General features: G+C 44.2%; 1 protein-coding gene across 2 annotated transcripts in view; it reads left to right on the forward strand.

Moving 5' to 3' along the window:
- Nucleotides 1-14,482, forward strand: part of LOC149339370 (uncharacterized) — a 98,087-nt gene that overhangs the window by 74,561 nt on the left and 9,044 nt on the right. For both annotated transcript variants that reach the window (XM_089548134.1, XM_089548135.1), the window contains 7 exons: nt 3,812-4,003; nt 4,331-4,444; nt 4,872-4,997; nt 6,111-6,280; nt 6,928-6,970; nt 7,087-7,226; nt 11,057-11,227. In XM_089548134.1, coding sequence (XP_089404260.1) covers nt 3,812-4,003; nt 4,331-4,444; nt 4,872-4,997; nt 6,111-6,280; nt 6,928-6,970; nt 7,087-7,226; nt 11,057-11,227 — 956 coding nt within the window. The remainder of the gene's footprint in view (nt 1-3,811; nt 4,004-4,330; nt 4,445-4,871; nt 4,998-6,110; nt 6,281-6,927; nt 6,971-7,086; nt 7,227-11,056; nt 11,228-14,482) is intronic.

Consider the following 14,482-nt stretch of genomic DNA (forward strand, 5'->3'; position numbering starts at 1 on the left):
TCTTCAGGCGTGCACTGCATCAGTGCAGCTGCTGTGTCTGCTGTTCCTTTCTTTTCACTTCATTTTAGAAGTGTATTTCTCTACTCTGTTCATGCTTTACGAGGGTCGTTTGATAAGTGTGGTAAAATGCAATTAAAGATAGCAAGTTTGCTCAAAACAATATTTCATTTTTCAACATAGTCACCTTCCAGTTCCACGCACTTTTTCCAGGGCTGCTCGAATTTTTTCATTCCCTCGGAAAAAAAGAATGGTGCAAGGCCCTTGAACTGGTCATTCACCACTGAGATAACCTCTTCATCTGAAGATTTCTTTCCACCCAGCCAATTCTTCAGGTTTGGAAAAAGAAAAAAGTTGCATGAGGCCAAATCCGGAGAATAGGGTGGATGAGGCAAAACCTTGAAGCCTAACTCGTGCAATTTAGCCATTGCAACAAGGGATCTGTGGGGTGTAGCATTGTCTTGGTGAAACGGGACTTTTTTCCGTGCTAACCCAGGTCGTTTAGTGCTCAATTCTTTTTTCAGTTACTCTAGGAGTGTCGCATAGTATGGTCCTGTTATCGTTTTGCTGTTTTGTTAGTAGTCTACAAAGATTATTCCATGTGAATCCCAAAAAACGGTCGCCATCACCTTTCCGGCTGAACAAACAGTCTTTGCCTTTTTTTGGCGCACCTTCATCAGGCCCAGTCCATTGCTTTGACTGCTGTTTAGGCTCTGCAGTGTAATGATGCACCCACGTCTCCTCAGCTGTCACAAATCTTGGCCAAAAGTCCGGGGGATTGCGATCAACCACCAATAAACACTCCTTCGAGATGTCTGTCCTCATGCGCCTTTGGTCAATCGTCAGCAGTCGCGGCACCCAACGTGCTCAGACCTTCTTCATCTCCAACTTTTCATGAAGAATATTGTGAACTCTCTCTCCTGAGATGCCTACAATTTCAGCTGTCTCATGTACCTTCACTCGGCAGTCTTCCATGAAAATTCCATGAATTTTCGATACCATTTCTGGCGTGGTGACCTCCACTGGACGCCCAGGATATGCTTTATCTTGCATCGAAGTTCTGCTACGTTTGAAATCATTTATCTAGTAGTAAATGGTCTTCAGCGATGGTGCAGAGTATCCATGAGCTTCGCTCAACTCGGCCTTAATTTGGGCAGCCGTCGATTGTTTTAAATAAAAACATTTGATCACTGCTCGAAATTCAAAATATTCTATTTTGGCGCGAATCACCCCACAGCTCTGCGCCAATGGCTGTCGGAAGTTTACTAACTGTCGGTACAAGCTTAAACACATTCTGACGTCTTATGAAGTGTGCTTCTTGCGCGCCACCTAGAAGAAAACACTTTTGTAGCGCCATCTCTTGTATTTTTACCACACTTATCAAACGACCCTCGTACTACAGAAAAGTGATGCAGTGGGATTCGAGGTGTACATTGTTGAGTGACAAGTTTCTTTTTTTGGCAGTACACCTGCTCCTGATAATAGGGTTTGCTCCTAGAGTTACTGACAGAAAAACAGCCCGTGCATTTCATCGCTGCTAGCATGCAGCCTCACGAATTTTTTCATTCCCTCAGAAAAAAAATTGGTAGCAGGCCCTTGAACTGGTCATTCACCACTGAGATAACCTCTTCATCTGAGGAAGATTTCTTTCCACCCAGCCAATTCTTTAGGTTTGGAAAAAGAAAAAAGTCGCATGAGGCCAAATCCGGGGAATAGGGTGGATGAGGCACAACCTCGAAGCCTAACTCGTGCAATTTAGCCATTGCAACTTTATAACAGTGGCAAGATGCCCTTTGACTGCCTTCCAGGATGTGCATATCTTTGACTGACAACACTCCTACAACACTCCTTTCCGAGAGGAAGCTTGTTGTGCATGCTTAAGGTCATGTAGTAGAGTACCTACCTAAGCAAGTAACGTTACCGCGTGGGCAATGACAGTCTGAGAGCAGATGGTGCCACTTTAGTAGATGATATCTGGTGTGGAGGTACAGCCTCTGTGTCTGCACCAGTATGTATCTGATTTAACGGAGCACTATCTTAAAATGCACAACTGCACTACTTAATTAAGCAATCCCACTCTCTCATCGCAGCACTGGCTTCAGCACTTCCTCAATTTTTCTTGCAACCATGTGTAACTGCTACTCATTAGCTTCCTGCCTGTGGCATACACGTCCAGGGTACTGACCTTTATTGAGCTGAACCATATTTAAAAAAAAAATGAATACAACATACTCTTAGTATTTTTTAATAATCTAAATTGAAAAATTCACTTATAGTGCACTATTCATGACTTTTCGCATTAAAACATTAACAGTGTCACTGGTTCCTATGAATGAATGCAGAAACATTGGGGAGGGGGGGGAGGGGAGGGGGGGGGTGTATTCTGACTCATATAAATTGTCGGGGATCCATTGTACATCATTGGTGATGTTGCTTGTACCATTGCTTTCTAATGGCTGAGCAATCAATACATCTTTGTTTAGTCCGTGTATATTGCACATTAAGCTGCACAGTGCAAGGGTAAAGGAACTCTGGTGCATACAGCTTTCATGCCAGGATACGTTTGTGCTTGCCGTGCCTTTCCAGTTTCACGAAAGTATATGGCAGAGGTTGGAAACTGTGGCTATTGCCTAGTGGTATTACCAACCTCAAGCATACGGTGCAGACGTAACCATATTTTTTAAGGTTCCTTCTCATTATTCGTTGTCCTAGCATTATCAGCAATTATATGCATGAAAAGTGTTCATTGTGCACACAGAAGTTACCGTATTTTCCGGTGTATAAGATGCGGTTTTTTTTTTTCAAAAACCTTGCTGGTGCGTCCTATACAAGGGTGCGTCTAATATGCGAATTTTCCGTTTTTTTTTTTTTGCGAGTTCAGAAATTACTCTGGTTCATGTTCAAGCTTTTTTTACCGAAAAAATATTACTAACAATAACGTGGTTGTAACATGGTCAATACTTCAATACGGGGACCGCCGTGCGCAACTTTTTTAGGTGAACTTTATCATGAAACGGCGGTGTTGACCCCTTCCGGGATCTTAAACGCGCGGCCGTTTCGGAGGTCCCCAAGCAAAGGTAATGTGAAATGCCAAAAGATGGCGACAGTCGCGCTTCTCGCCATTGTCAAGACAAGCCAAGAGAAGCCGATGTTTTTTTTTAGTCACCCTTTTCAAGTACGTAGTGCGAAGAGAATGCTTCAGACGCGTTGCCTTTTCGATAGCGCATCCGAAGATGAAGACTTTGAAAGTTTTATGTAAAAATAAATTGTTATGGACATAAAGACAGTTCTTTCGCTTTTTTTTTCTTTTGTGCTAAAACGTGGGCTGGTATGGCGTGAGTGTTGCATTTTTCGATCACTTAGCGTTGCTTAAGAACTCACAAGTACGGTGCATTTTGCGATGGTCGCATAAGCATATTTAATTAAGCCTCACTAGCCTAACTGGGTAAAATGGGGTGCGTCTTATACACGGGTGCGTCTTATATACCAATTTTTTCAATGACAGCCTGCATATATGACGGGTGCGTCTTATACAAGGGTGCGTCTTGTACACCGGAAAATACGGTAACCAATAACTTTATAACAGTGGCAAGATGCCCTTTCACTGTCTTCCAGGATGTGCATATCTCTGACTGAAAGTTTGAATTGGTGACTGCACAACTAACAACTATCTGCCACTTTACTCAATGCCTGTGAGCACCTGCACACGAGTACAGAACATCGTGCACTGAAGAAAGTTTCTTTTCCCTGGCATATCACTCATTCTGCATGGCTCATTTGTCACTGCTTGCAAATCTTTTGTGGCTAATTTCAGATTCACAGCTTGCGTGACATGGAAAAGCAGCTAGTGTGGAACCTGTCAGATGGCCAAGGCAACAGCTTGTGGCACGTGTGTGCGGCACGCAATCACTTGCGGTGCTTCCAGTGGCTGTGCCAAGGTCACCCCCAACACGTTCTGGCTGACGAAAACCACAGCAACCTCACCCCTGTTGCCACAGCAGTCAAGGTGTGTCAGAAGTTTATGCTCTGTGTTGACTCTGTCATCGTTGTTTCTTATCCCTGTCGGCCTCCATGATAGCCATAGGATTGAAGAAAAACATTTTTGCAAGATTTTGTGTTCGTCTCCGCAGCCTAATCACAGAAACAAGGCACTGGCATGGTTAATATGTCAGCTAGATAGAGGCTAAGCTTTTTGCCTTAGCTGCAGTCTCTGAGCTTGCATTTTTTACTGAATGATTGGGTTCTATGGGCATTTTTGTCTTTCCTTTTCCAACGTTCAGTGCTGAGAAGTCTTTACTAGTGTCTTTACTAGTGTCTTTTCTGTGTTTTCTAGCATGGCAATCTGGAAATACTCCAGTGGCTTGTAAGCAAGTCATGGGCGTTGGACCAGATAGACCCAAGCGAAGGAAACAGAACTCTTCTCCACTTGGCTGCAAAGTATGGGCAGGTATGTAATTTTTCGTTTCCACAAACTCTACTTTGTAACGGCAGACAGTGTTATAGTGTTCCTGTTTGAGCATAGAAGGCACTCTCAGTGTCGAAGTTTTCACGTCTCAAGGTGCTTGCAACACTTTCATCAGCTGTCGCAGTAACTTTTTAGCAATGTTCAGTGACTTAAACAAATATGCACTGGATATCAGCTGTGGCCATTCTGAATCGAGTGGTGAATGTATTAATTGCATCCTCCTTTGAATTTCTGCTGTGTTTCTGTCAGTGTAACTTTGTCCAAGAAGTTGCTTGTTTTCATGCTCATCTCACTATCTTTCAGTCATCATCATAGGCACATGACAGCTTACCTTGGCCCAGCCCATTATAACTTTGCTCTTGTCCATATAAATATGCATCACAAATGTACTTTTCTGTCACTGCTGCAGGAAAGAACTGTCAGCTGGCTGGCTGAGTACATGCTGAGCAACCAGCTAAACATCAACAGGAAGGACTGCGATGGGAACACGGCGATGCACTTGGCTGCAAGATATGGACACATTCCAGTCATTAAGGTGCACATTTTGATTCAACACAAGTAAATGAAATTAATTTTGCCAGTAGATTTACCAGTAGATAACGTAAAAAGAGTCGTATGTAGACCTGTGCATCAGAAGAAATTATATTTTCATTAAAAAAAGTAATGGAAGTTAAATGATTGAACCTTCAGACAGAAACACAAGTGCAGTTTTCAAAAACTGAGTTGTTATGTTATCACTGTGTTGTTGCACTGGGCTGACCAAGAGGGCGACGCGGTGGCTCAGCGGTTATGGTGCTCGGCTGCTGACCCGAAAGATGCGGGTTCGATCCCGGCCGCGGCGGTTGAATTTCTTTGGAGGAGAAATTCGAGGCCCGTGGACTGTGTGATGTCAGTGCACATTAAAGAACCCCAGGTGGTCGAAATTTCCGGAGCCCTCCACTACGGCGTCTCTCATAGCCTTAGTCGCTTTGGGACGTTAAACCAAACCAAACCAAACCAAACCAAGAGGGCGACACATTATGTAATCTCCGTGTTCATGCCAGCTATAAAGTTGCCACTGAACCATGACACTTTTTCATGATGCTTATGCATGACTTCTCATCACTGGCTCTACATGCAATGAATAAGCCACTGTAAGGAGTGATGGCCATTAACGAACAGCGTTACGCTACCAGATGACATATGGCAAGGAGGTTGAGTCACTCGTTCTGCAGAGTCGTGTAAAGTAGCGGCTCAGTGCCTCAGAAAAACGGTACCATCGCCTCACTACACCCCTAGCTTCTGTACTTTGTTAATTTTCTTCTTTCAGCTCAGTGTATCTCCTACTCAACAGCCGGCTAGTTGCGGCGTGCTTGTCAAGGACACTGACCTTTCTCAGTTAAAACCAGTTACGAAAAATTCAGTTTGGTGTGCTTTTATTCCATTCATATTTTCTTGCGTATGTGGCTTAACTCGGCAAGTCCAACCCATAAACATAACCAAAACTTTGAGCTGGGGTGAAGAAAAGAATTCTGCTTTCATGAACAAATCTGAGTCTGTTCCATTTTTCTGCAGTCTGTACTGAAGTTTAAATTAACAGTGTCAGAAAACGAAAAGAAAGACGTTGTTTTGTTCCTTTTCGTCTCACTCTCACGCCCTTTGCGTACAGACGCTGGTGCTGCACAGTGCTGATGTCACGGTCCAGAATGAGCAGGGACTGCGGCCCTATGGTGTCGCTCTACAGAACAGTCAGACTTTCTGCGCCGATTACCTGCTCACTGTGGAGGTCTGCCTGGGGCTTTCGGCCGAGCAGGTGCTGCTGGAGGCACACTTCCAAAGGTGGGCATCCATTGCCAGGCTCTTGAGCCACTTGGGGGGGGGGGGGGGGGGGGGCTGACCTTGTGGTAGCCCTTGTAGTAGTGTTGGCACTACTTACCATGCTGCAGTGTCCATAATGTTTGGGCAGTTGTGCAGGTATAGCTCCAATGTGAAATGGGACACTTTATTCACCTGCAGTTAGTGATAGTGAAAAGCACAATTTTATCCTTTGTTTTAAATTGTTTTCTTCCACATGGACAATGGCCACGAGACATTTGCTGTTTCAGCGCAGAAGTGTCTGCAGAATTCATTATTCCTTGCACACTGGCTGTTCCCATTCATACTGGAGCTACCTGTAAATGCTTTTAATTTGCTGCATGGTTTTGCTTGGCTTTCCTGACAATGCAATTGCAATTTCAAATGCACTTTCCGCTTGCAAAAAAGAAAAAGGACAGCAATTGCTGGCACTTTATCTTAACCTGCAAATCTGCCCTATCCTCTGCTGTTATCTGGTGATTTTTTTCGCATTGTGCTAAGTTGGAGTAACTATTAACAAGTTTTTTTGTTTTGTCGGATGTCAAATATGTAAACATTTACAACGAAGGGGGAAGTGATACACGCAAAGCTTTCTTGGGGGCTCAAATCTATGTCTCTTGCCTGCATTCCAGTTTGCAAGCGGAAAACACTGAAGTGAAGAATGGGTTCAAAGAGGTGAGCATCCACTGCTTCCCCCTTATCTTCTTTCTTTCATGCGTGGTGACTTTGTGCTTTTTGAATGCAGTTCTTCGGTGTAGTGTTTGTCAACAAGGTGATTTTTCACTCTGCAGTTGCTTGTGCTTACAAGGAGGCTGCTGAGGAGGCAAGAAGAAATGCTGCAGTATGTCCAGGCTGTGTGCTCTGGCAACATGAATTCAGACAGGGCCGAATCCGACAGCGCCTCATCACTACCATGGAACTCTGTCTCAGGGTGAGTCAACAAACGTCATTTTTGGAAATGCTGGAGAAACTCGCTGAGCAGGTTTTTATTAATTGCACTAAGCCATTGAGACAAATGGGCCTCCTTCAATTTGTTGATGGCATTGCCCTACTGAGCAACTCAAAAGAGAAATTGCAGCTAATGAGTGAGAACCTAACTATTCAATGCACAATGGTGGGACTAAGAATTAGTACGAAGAAAACTAAAGTCTGGGAAATGAACACCTTACACTGTGCAGCAAGGGAATAAAATACATCCGCTTGCGGCAGGTGAATGCCGCAATCCCAACAACAAGAGTGAATAACTAGGAAGATAAGAATGGGTGGAGTGCATTTGGCAGGCACTCTCGGTCACAAATAACAGTATTCCTGAAAAGGAAAGTAAATGAAGTTTTATGTTGCCATTACTCACCTATGGGACAGAGACTTCAAGGCTAACAAAAAGGCTTGAAATTAAATTGGTGACAGTGCATTAAGCTGCGGAAAGGAAAATTATACTAGTTGCAATGTTAAAGAGACACAGAGTCGTTCAGGGAACAAATGTGAGTAATGATATCCTAGTCGAAATCAAAAAGAAAAATTGGGCATTGGCAGGGCATGTAATCCGAAGAGAAGTGATGTTCCCGAGGGTAAGAGAGTCAATTCCAAGAAAAAGCAAGCAGGAGGCGGCAGAGAGTCGGGTGGACGGCTGAGATAAGCAAGTTTGCTAGGACTGAGTGGCCACAGCTGGTGGAGGACAAGAAAAATTGAAGATCATCGAAGGAAGCCTTGGTCCTGGAGTAGATGTAACTGGGCTGCTGTTGCTGATAGTGATGATGACTAATTGGCCCGCCTGCTTGGATAGACAGATACCGTTTTAGATAGCAAAGACATTTATGATGCAGAATCAAAAGCAAATTTCAGTGAAAAGCGTGAAGGAGAGTGCAAGTACCGGAAGAGCGAAAGCACTTCATGCGTGACGTCTTGTCTCACTTCTGCCTTGGCTTAATTGCAACTCCTCACACCTCCCTGCCTCATGGATGAGATCGGTATACTTGCTCATGGTTGCGCTTGTTTTGGCTCACTCGTATTTCTGAGCTCAAGTGAGTGGATACGAGTATGAGCAAGTGGATTTAATTGTGAGCAGGTGAATATGCAAGTACAAGTGGATGAATATTTTAAGAGGCAAGTTTTCATCTGGATGATGTTGAGGGAAAGGAGATCGATGGTAGGCAGAAATGATGTATTGCCGTTTCATTGTCGCTAAATTGTGTTATTGCAGCTTAAACTCTTGCAGCTTAAACTCAGTCAATTATGACTATCACGGTGAACACTTCTCAATCAGTATGGTACTACAATTTCATATCACCCCATTTGGAATCCCAGTCATTTGTGTTTCCATGGGGATACACTTTTGATTTTGGCAATAATGTTCATTTTTTCTCATAGCAAAAATATTTAGTCGCTACGTGCATCCATTGTGTTCATGCTGGTTCGCAGATATGTCATCCCCAAGGAGGCGAATCTCTTTACACACTTGGGTTGTTTAGACTGATATTTTAATTGCAAGTCTATCTTGCACAGAATCCATTTAGCGACACCCTTTTATGCATACAAATCCACACACATAGAATACCCCAAGTGTCAACAGTGAAACTCATCATCCTAGCTCATGCTGACTATTAACAATAAAGAAACAGTCATAGTCTCAGCAGCAGGCATAAGGGCATATACATAAAATGAGATAAATTCATGAAAGATGCTTGGCAGGCAATCCTCTTCTTCTAGCAGTGACACTGTGAAAATTGGCCAAAGAGACCAACTCAGCCCTGAGCGGCTTGTTAGTGCATCCGTGTGGTCTCTGAACACACTCCAGGCTGCACTTAAAGGTGCACTGAAGAGGATTCTGAACTCGTCTTTTTGCCGCGGGAACTCGATCTACACGTTCCGAGCATTCTTAGAAACTTCGACTTATTGCCCTGTATGGCCGATTTCCCTAATTAAATCGAATTAACGTCCGGCTCCCGCCCCTTTTTTTTTTAATTCTGCCTCGTACGATGGGCGGAATCGACCAACGCGTGAAGTTCCTTTCAGCCAGCTCCATGGAGGCTTTGCTTTCGCTTTATTTTGTTTTTTAGGTTTCCATGAATAAATAGTTTCATTCGCAGATAATACAGCCGCAAAATAAGCCCGAAGAAATAAAAATACGCGCGGACTATTTGCTACTACTGACTACTACGTATTACTCCGCCGATGGCAGGGCGGCAAGCCGCCACAGGACTGGGTGAAAGGCACTCCATGCGTTGGTCGACTCCGCCCACCGTACGAGGCAGAATTAAAAAAAAAGGGCGGGAGCCGGACATTAATTCGATTTAATTAGGGAAATTGGCCACACAGGGCAACAAGTCGCAGTTTCTAAGAATGCTAGGAACGTGTAGATCGAGTTCCCGCGGCAAAAAGACAAGTTCAGATTCCTCTTCAGTGCACCTTTAAGGGGAGCTGTGCAAAAGCCGCATTACCCTCAGGCATCATCAGCCTTGATACTAAATCGCCCAACCCCTCTGCTGTATGTAAAACGGCATAAAAAACCTCTAAAAGGGCGCTGTCTGTATTAGAATTGCATGGTAAACTTCATTGTGAGTGGATGGGAGCATGAGTGGATATGAGTGTGGGTGAATAGGTGGTTGAGAAAAGTATTCATCAGTGAGAGGTGATGAGCCGCTTCTTATGCTCCCGAGCACCTGAAGCGGAAATAGAGAGGCACTGCAGAAAGCTAGAGACACATCTGCAGGATGATTAGGGTTTTCTGAGCACATTCTTTGAAATGCGGTTCAGTGCTTGAAGTCTGGCTCTATCGAAGGGAGGTTTCTAGTGATTTGACCATTGGTGGAGAGGGAAATAAAGAGGAGGAGAGGGAAAGCAGCTGGCTGCCTGTTTTATTCATTGTTTGGGGAAAATATCGTTGGATGTTTTTCTATAACAGTAGAAATTTCTGAGGGTGTGCGAATGGTACTTTTGCCAAACCGAATCGAATACCAGTCATGTAGCTGCGCTTCTGAATCAAATACGAATAGTATAGCTAAAAACCGAATGGAATACGAACCGAACAGTGATAGGACTGAATTGAATATGAATCAAATATTAGTACTAATCGCTACTTGTGCGAATATTCGTATAAAACAAGCAATTGTGTGAAACATTGGAGCAGTAGTACGGGCACTGCTGTATGGTGCTATAAGTTTGAAGGTTATGGAGTTATAGCTGCTAAAAAACGCAACACTAATGCCATTAATAGGCCGCAATATGAAGTAACTATATTAAATCTAAGACTATCAAGGTATAGGTATTGGAAAATTGCCATTTGCTTGATTTAGTCAAAGACACTTTTTCCAAGCATTTCACTCCAAGAAAGCCAAGCACCATGCCGGAGAAAGCCTTGAGAACACCGGTGGGGACCCGGAAGCACTAGAACCACCCTGCAGGAACTATTAGCATTTACGTATGAGCTTTGGCTTCCGAGATCGAGCATCAAGGCAGGGTTTCCCTGAATTTTCTCAAGTCCTGCCATGTTATCCAGTCGTAGAATCCATGTAAGAGCATTATGAACGCCACCACACCAATTCACTGCGTCGTGGCGCTGAACCCTTCATCTCTGTCATACTTTTCGTGGAAGGATGGTAGCGTGTAACTCAAATATAATGTGCAGTGATCATTACTTAATGCTTTACCTGGATGGATTTTCAAGTGCTCCATCACAGCTTATTTTTATGAGCTGGCAGCAAACAAAACAGTGCTATAACTTGCCCTCTTATTCATTCATCTGTCTTCCGTGTTTTGGTGCAGGACATCAGAAAGTAAGCAGGCCCAGCTGAAGCTGCAGGCACTGCTGGAGAACACACAGCTCAAGCTGCTGCCTGAAGAAGAAAGCCGCCTGTTGCAGCTGGAAGAGAAGTGGCGGCGCCTCAGAGTCAACAAGGGTGCTGTCGAGACACGTTCCCCCATGGAGCTGATCAGGCAAGTAGCCTTCTTCGTATGTGTACCTTTGAGTGCAGCCCATATGTTTAATTACTCTGGAGTGCACCACTCACGTCAGGTAGAACACCTTAGTTGAGCTTAAGTGCCACTGATCCGTCGCGGAAGCTAGAACATGGAACTTTTTTTTTCAGGTTTGTGCATGCTTTCAAGTTGACAGGGGCTTGTTATGGTTACAAACGTTGTCAATGACCTTACATGCGAAAACTCCTTAACCAAGTAAATTTTGTGATAAAATGATGACTGCCTGTGAGCAGGTGGCACCGCGCTGGTAGACAGACGAAGCTTAGGAGGGAGCAATGCTTCAATATGTAAATCTGCACTGCTTACTCGAACAATCTTGTTTCTTACTGCGCTTCTTCTCCACTTTGTTAAGTCTCTCTTTTGACTGACATGTAATCCGTACTCAATAGCGAGCAAGCCATCGAGCACATATGAAGAACATTGCCCTGGCAAAAATCTTTCCCAGCCCAACTGGTTTATGGAACAATTTCCAGTTGGTTCCAACTGGAACCAAATGGAACCTAGTTGGTTCCAATTGGAACCAACTGGAAATTGTTCCATAAACTTTTTTTTTTCACTTAAAACCGAATTCGAAAAAATGAATTCAGCATACATTTATCATTTTTCTTTAACCGAGAATTCCAACCCCTATTTATAAACCAAGACAAGCATTATACCTTTAAAGCAGAGAACTGTGCTGTGAGGCTTACCTGCCTATGTGTGATTACATCTGTAGGAGGCTGATGGTGCCAAAATATGCAAGATGCACTACCTGAAAGATTATGAAATATGCATACACCCAAAGGGGTTTATTCTCACTACAGAACACAAGTACACTCTGGACGTCTAAAACGCACCTCCTGTAGATCTTCTATAGATGTCTGAGCAACGTCTAGCAAGCAGACAAGGATATGCGGTTAACTCTACATGCCGCATAATCTCTTGTAAGGGCCACACTCGTGTATGGGCTGCACCCTCTGTTCCGGACTACATAATTGAGAAAAAAATGCAGTTATACATATTTGTTTAATTCGTGTATGGACTGCACCTTCAGAATTCACACCTGAAACTTGAAAAATAGTGCATATATCCCTAACTCAAATGTTAACCAGACCCCCGTAGCGGGGCCAATACGTCTGTTATTTAACAAGATTGGTTGGCGCTCAATACTTTCCTTCCATGAACATTTCTGACCAGATTGGTTTCCGTCAAACCTTGGATTTCATGAGTTTATGCAGTAACTTGAACTTGAAGGGGGCTGAGAAGTTGTCAAAGTTATGTGGAATTTGAAATAACGAAAAGCCTTTTTTAAAAAGTCAACTTCACACAAGATCTGCACCCAAAGGGGTAGTTTGCATTAGCTAGAGTACACTGTATAGTTTTGGGCCGGAACAATCCATGGCTTTGTTTAATGTTGAGAAGGAAGGACTGCCAAGTATTAGAAGTACCCCTTACTGACCTATCTGGCGTCCTGCAGCAGTTCGCGAAGCAACAGATAAACACTACTGACGCCTTTTAATAAAGAAGCACTGAGGACAACTCCGTCCGTTTCTTGTTTTTATTAAAATCAACTCTGTGGCTCTTTCTGAGTACATTGATGTTTGTCTCGCAACAAAAGACATATTCGTTGCTGAGAAAAGTGGGTTAAAAAATTTTTCCTCCACTCGATTCAAACTTGTGGCTTGTGGCATCTACCCCTAAAAAGACTCTATGATCATTGTTTTGAAGTGAATGGACGTGCAGCCTAGCCTCAGGGATCCGCACCCAAAATGCTGTCGGCGCACCTCAATTCACTTGCAAAATCGGCCAGTGATGACGGCACCTGTGTTTTAATAATGCGATAGCATGAAAAGCCTCATCGGGAAAAAAAAAAAATTGTCATTAGTCAAGAAATTCACCTACTGGCTGGAGAGAATAACATCACCAGACAGGATAATTTATATTGGAGGGTAGTGAAGTCACCAGATTGGAGCAGATAATTCCCATTGGCTGGAGGGAACTGGTTTGGTTTGGTTTATGGGGTTTAACGTCCCAAAGCGACTAAGGCTATGAGAGACGCCGTAGTGGAGGGCTCCGGAAATTTCGACCACCTGGGGTTCTTTAACGTGCACTGACATCGCACAGTACACGGGCCTCTAGAATTTCTCCTCCAAAGAAATTCTAGCCGCCGCGGCCGGGATCGAACCCGCGTCTTTCGGGTCAGCAGCCGAGTGTTATAACCACTGAGCCACCGCGGCGGCTGATGAAGGGAACTAACGTCAGCAGTCCGCCGCGGTGGCTCAGTGGTTATGGCACTGGGCTGCTGACCCGTAAGACGCGGGTTCGATCCCGGCCGCGGCGGCTAGAATTTCTTTGGAGGAGAAATTCTAGAGGCCCGTGTACAGTGCGATGTCAGCACGTTAAAGAACCCCAGGTGGTCGAAATTTCCGGAGCCCTTCACTACGGCGTCCCTCATAGCCTGAGTCGCTTTGGGACGGTAAACCGCAATAAGCCAATAAACCAACTAACATCAACAGACTGGAAATGGCGTCACTTCCAATAAAGAAATCAAGTTTCTAATGCTATTGCATTGTCAGCACATAAGGTAATTGAGCTGTCCCTGTGATTTTTTTTTTACCTTTTATAGTTTATAAAAGCTTGTTTCTGTGAAAATGAAGTAGAATCTCGATATAATGAACAAAGCTATTATGAATGATTGGTTATATACCACACTCTTTCTACATACTTAGCAAACAAGCAATTTTTATTTTATATATTGAAAGCGGTTGGCCTCAAATTGGATATATCAAACACAGCGCCAAGCGGCACCCGTTCGGATGGCAAGTGGCAGGCTTCGACGTACTGCGCAAATGGCTGGTAGTGATGCGGCAAGCATTCGTACCAAGGTTCGCGCTTTAATCTCGCACTACGGTGCCTCGATAGTCATGCCCGGGCGTTGGCCTATCGAGGCACCCCATCTCGCACCCGTCAAGCAGCGGTGTGGACTGTTGTAACATTGCGGTAACCATCCTGCACTCATGTCGACTGTCACAGAGGTGGTGCAAACGGTGATAGCTTTCGCTCTGACATGCCGTTTTCTACGCGGCACGGCTGTGATGTAGGAAAGGCACTTCAGCTGGCGCATGGCCTTCTGCCTTTGCGTGTTGCCAGTGCTGCGCGGGAAGCCAACTTAACTGGCATTCGGTTTTTGGGGGCTTCCAGAATCACTGTAGGTGCTTTTGAAACGGTGCTGAA

This window comes from Amblyomma mixtum, chromosome 6 (genome assembly GCF_055824585.1).
Source record: "Amblyomma mixtum isolate Tamu chromosome 6, ASM5582458v1, whole genome shotgun sequence".
Classification (NCBI taxonomy): domain Eukaryota; kingdom Metazoa; phylum Arthropoda; class Arachnida; order Ixodida; family Ixodidae; genus Amblyomma; species Amblyomma mixtum.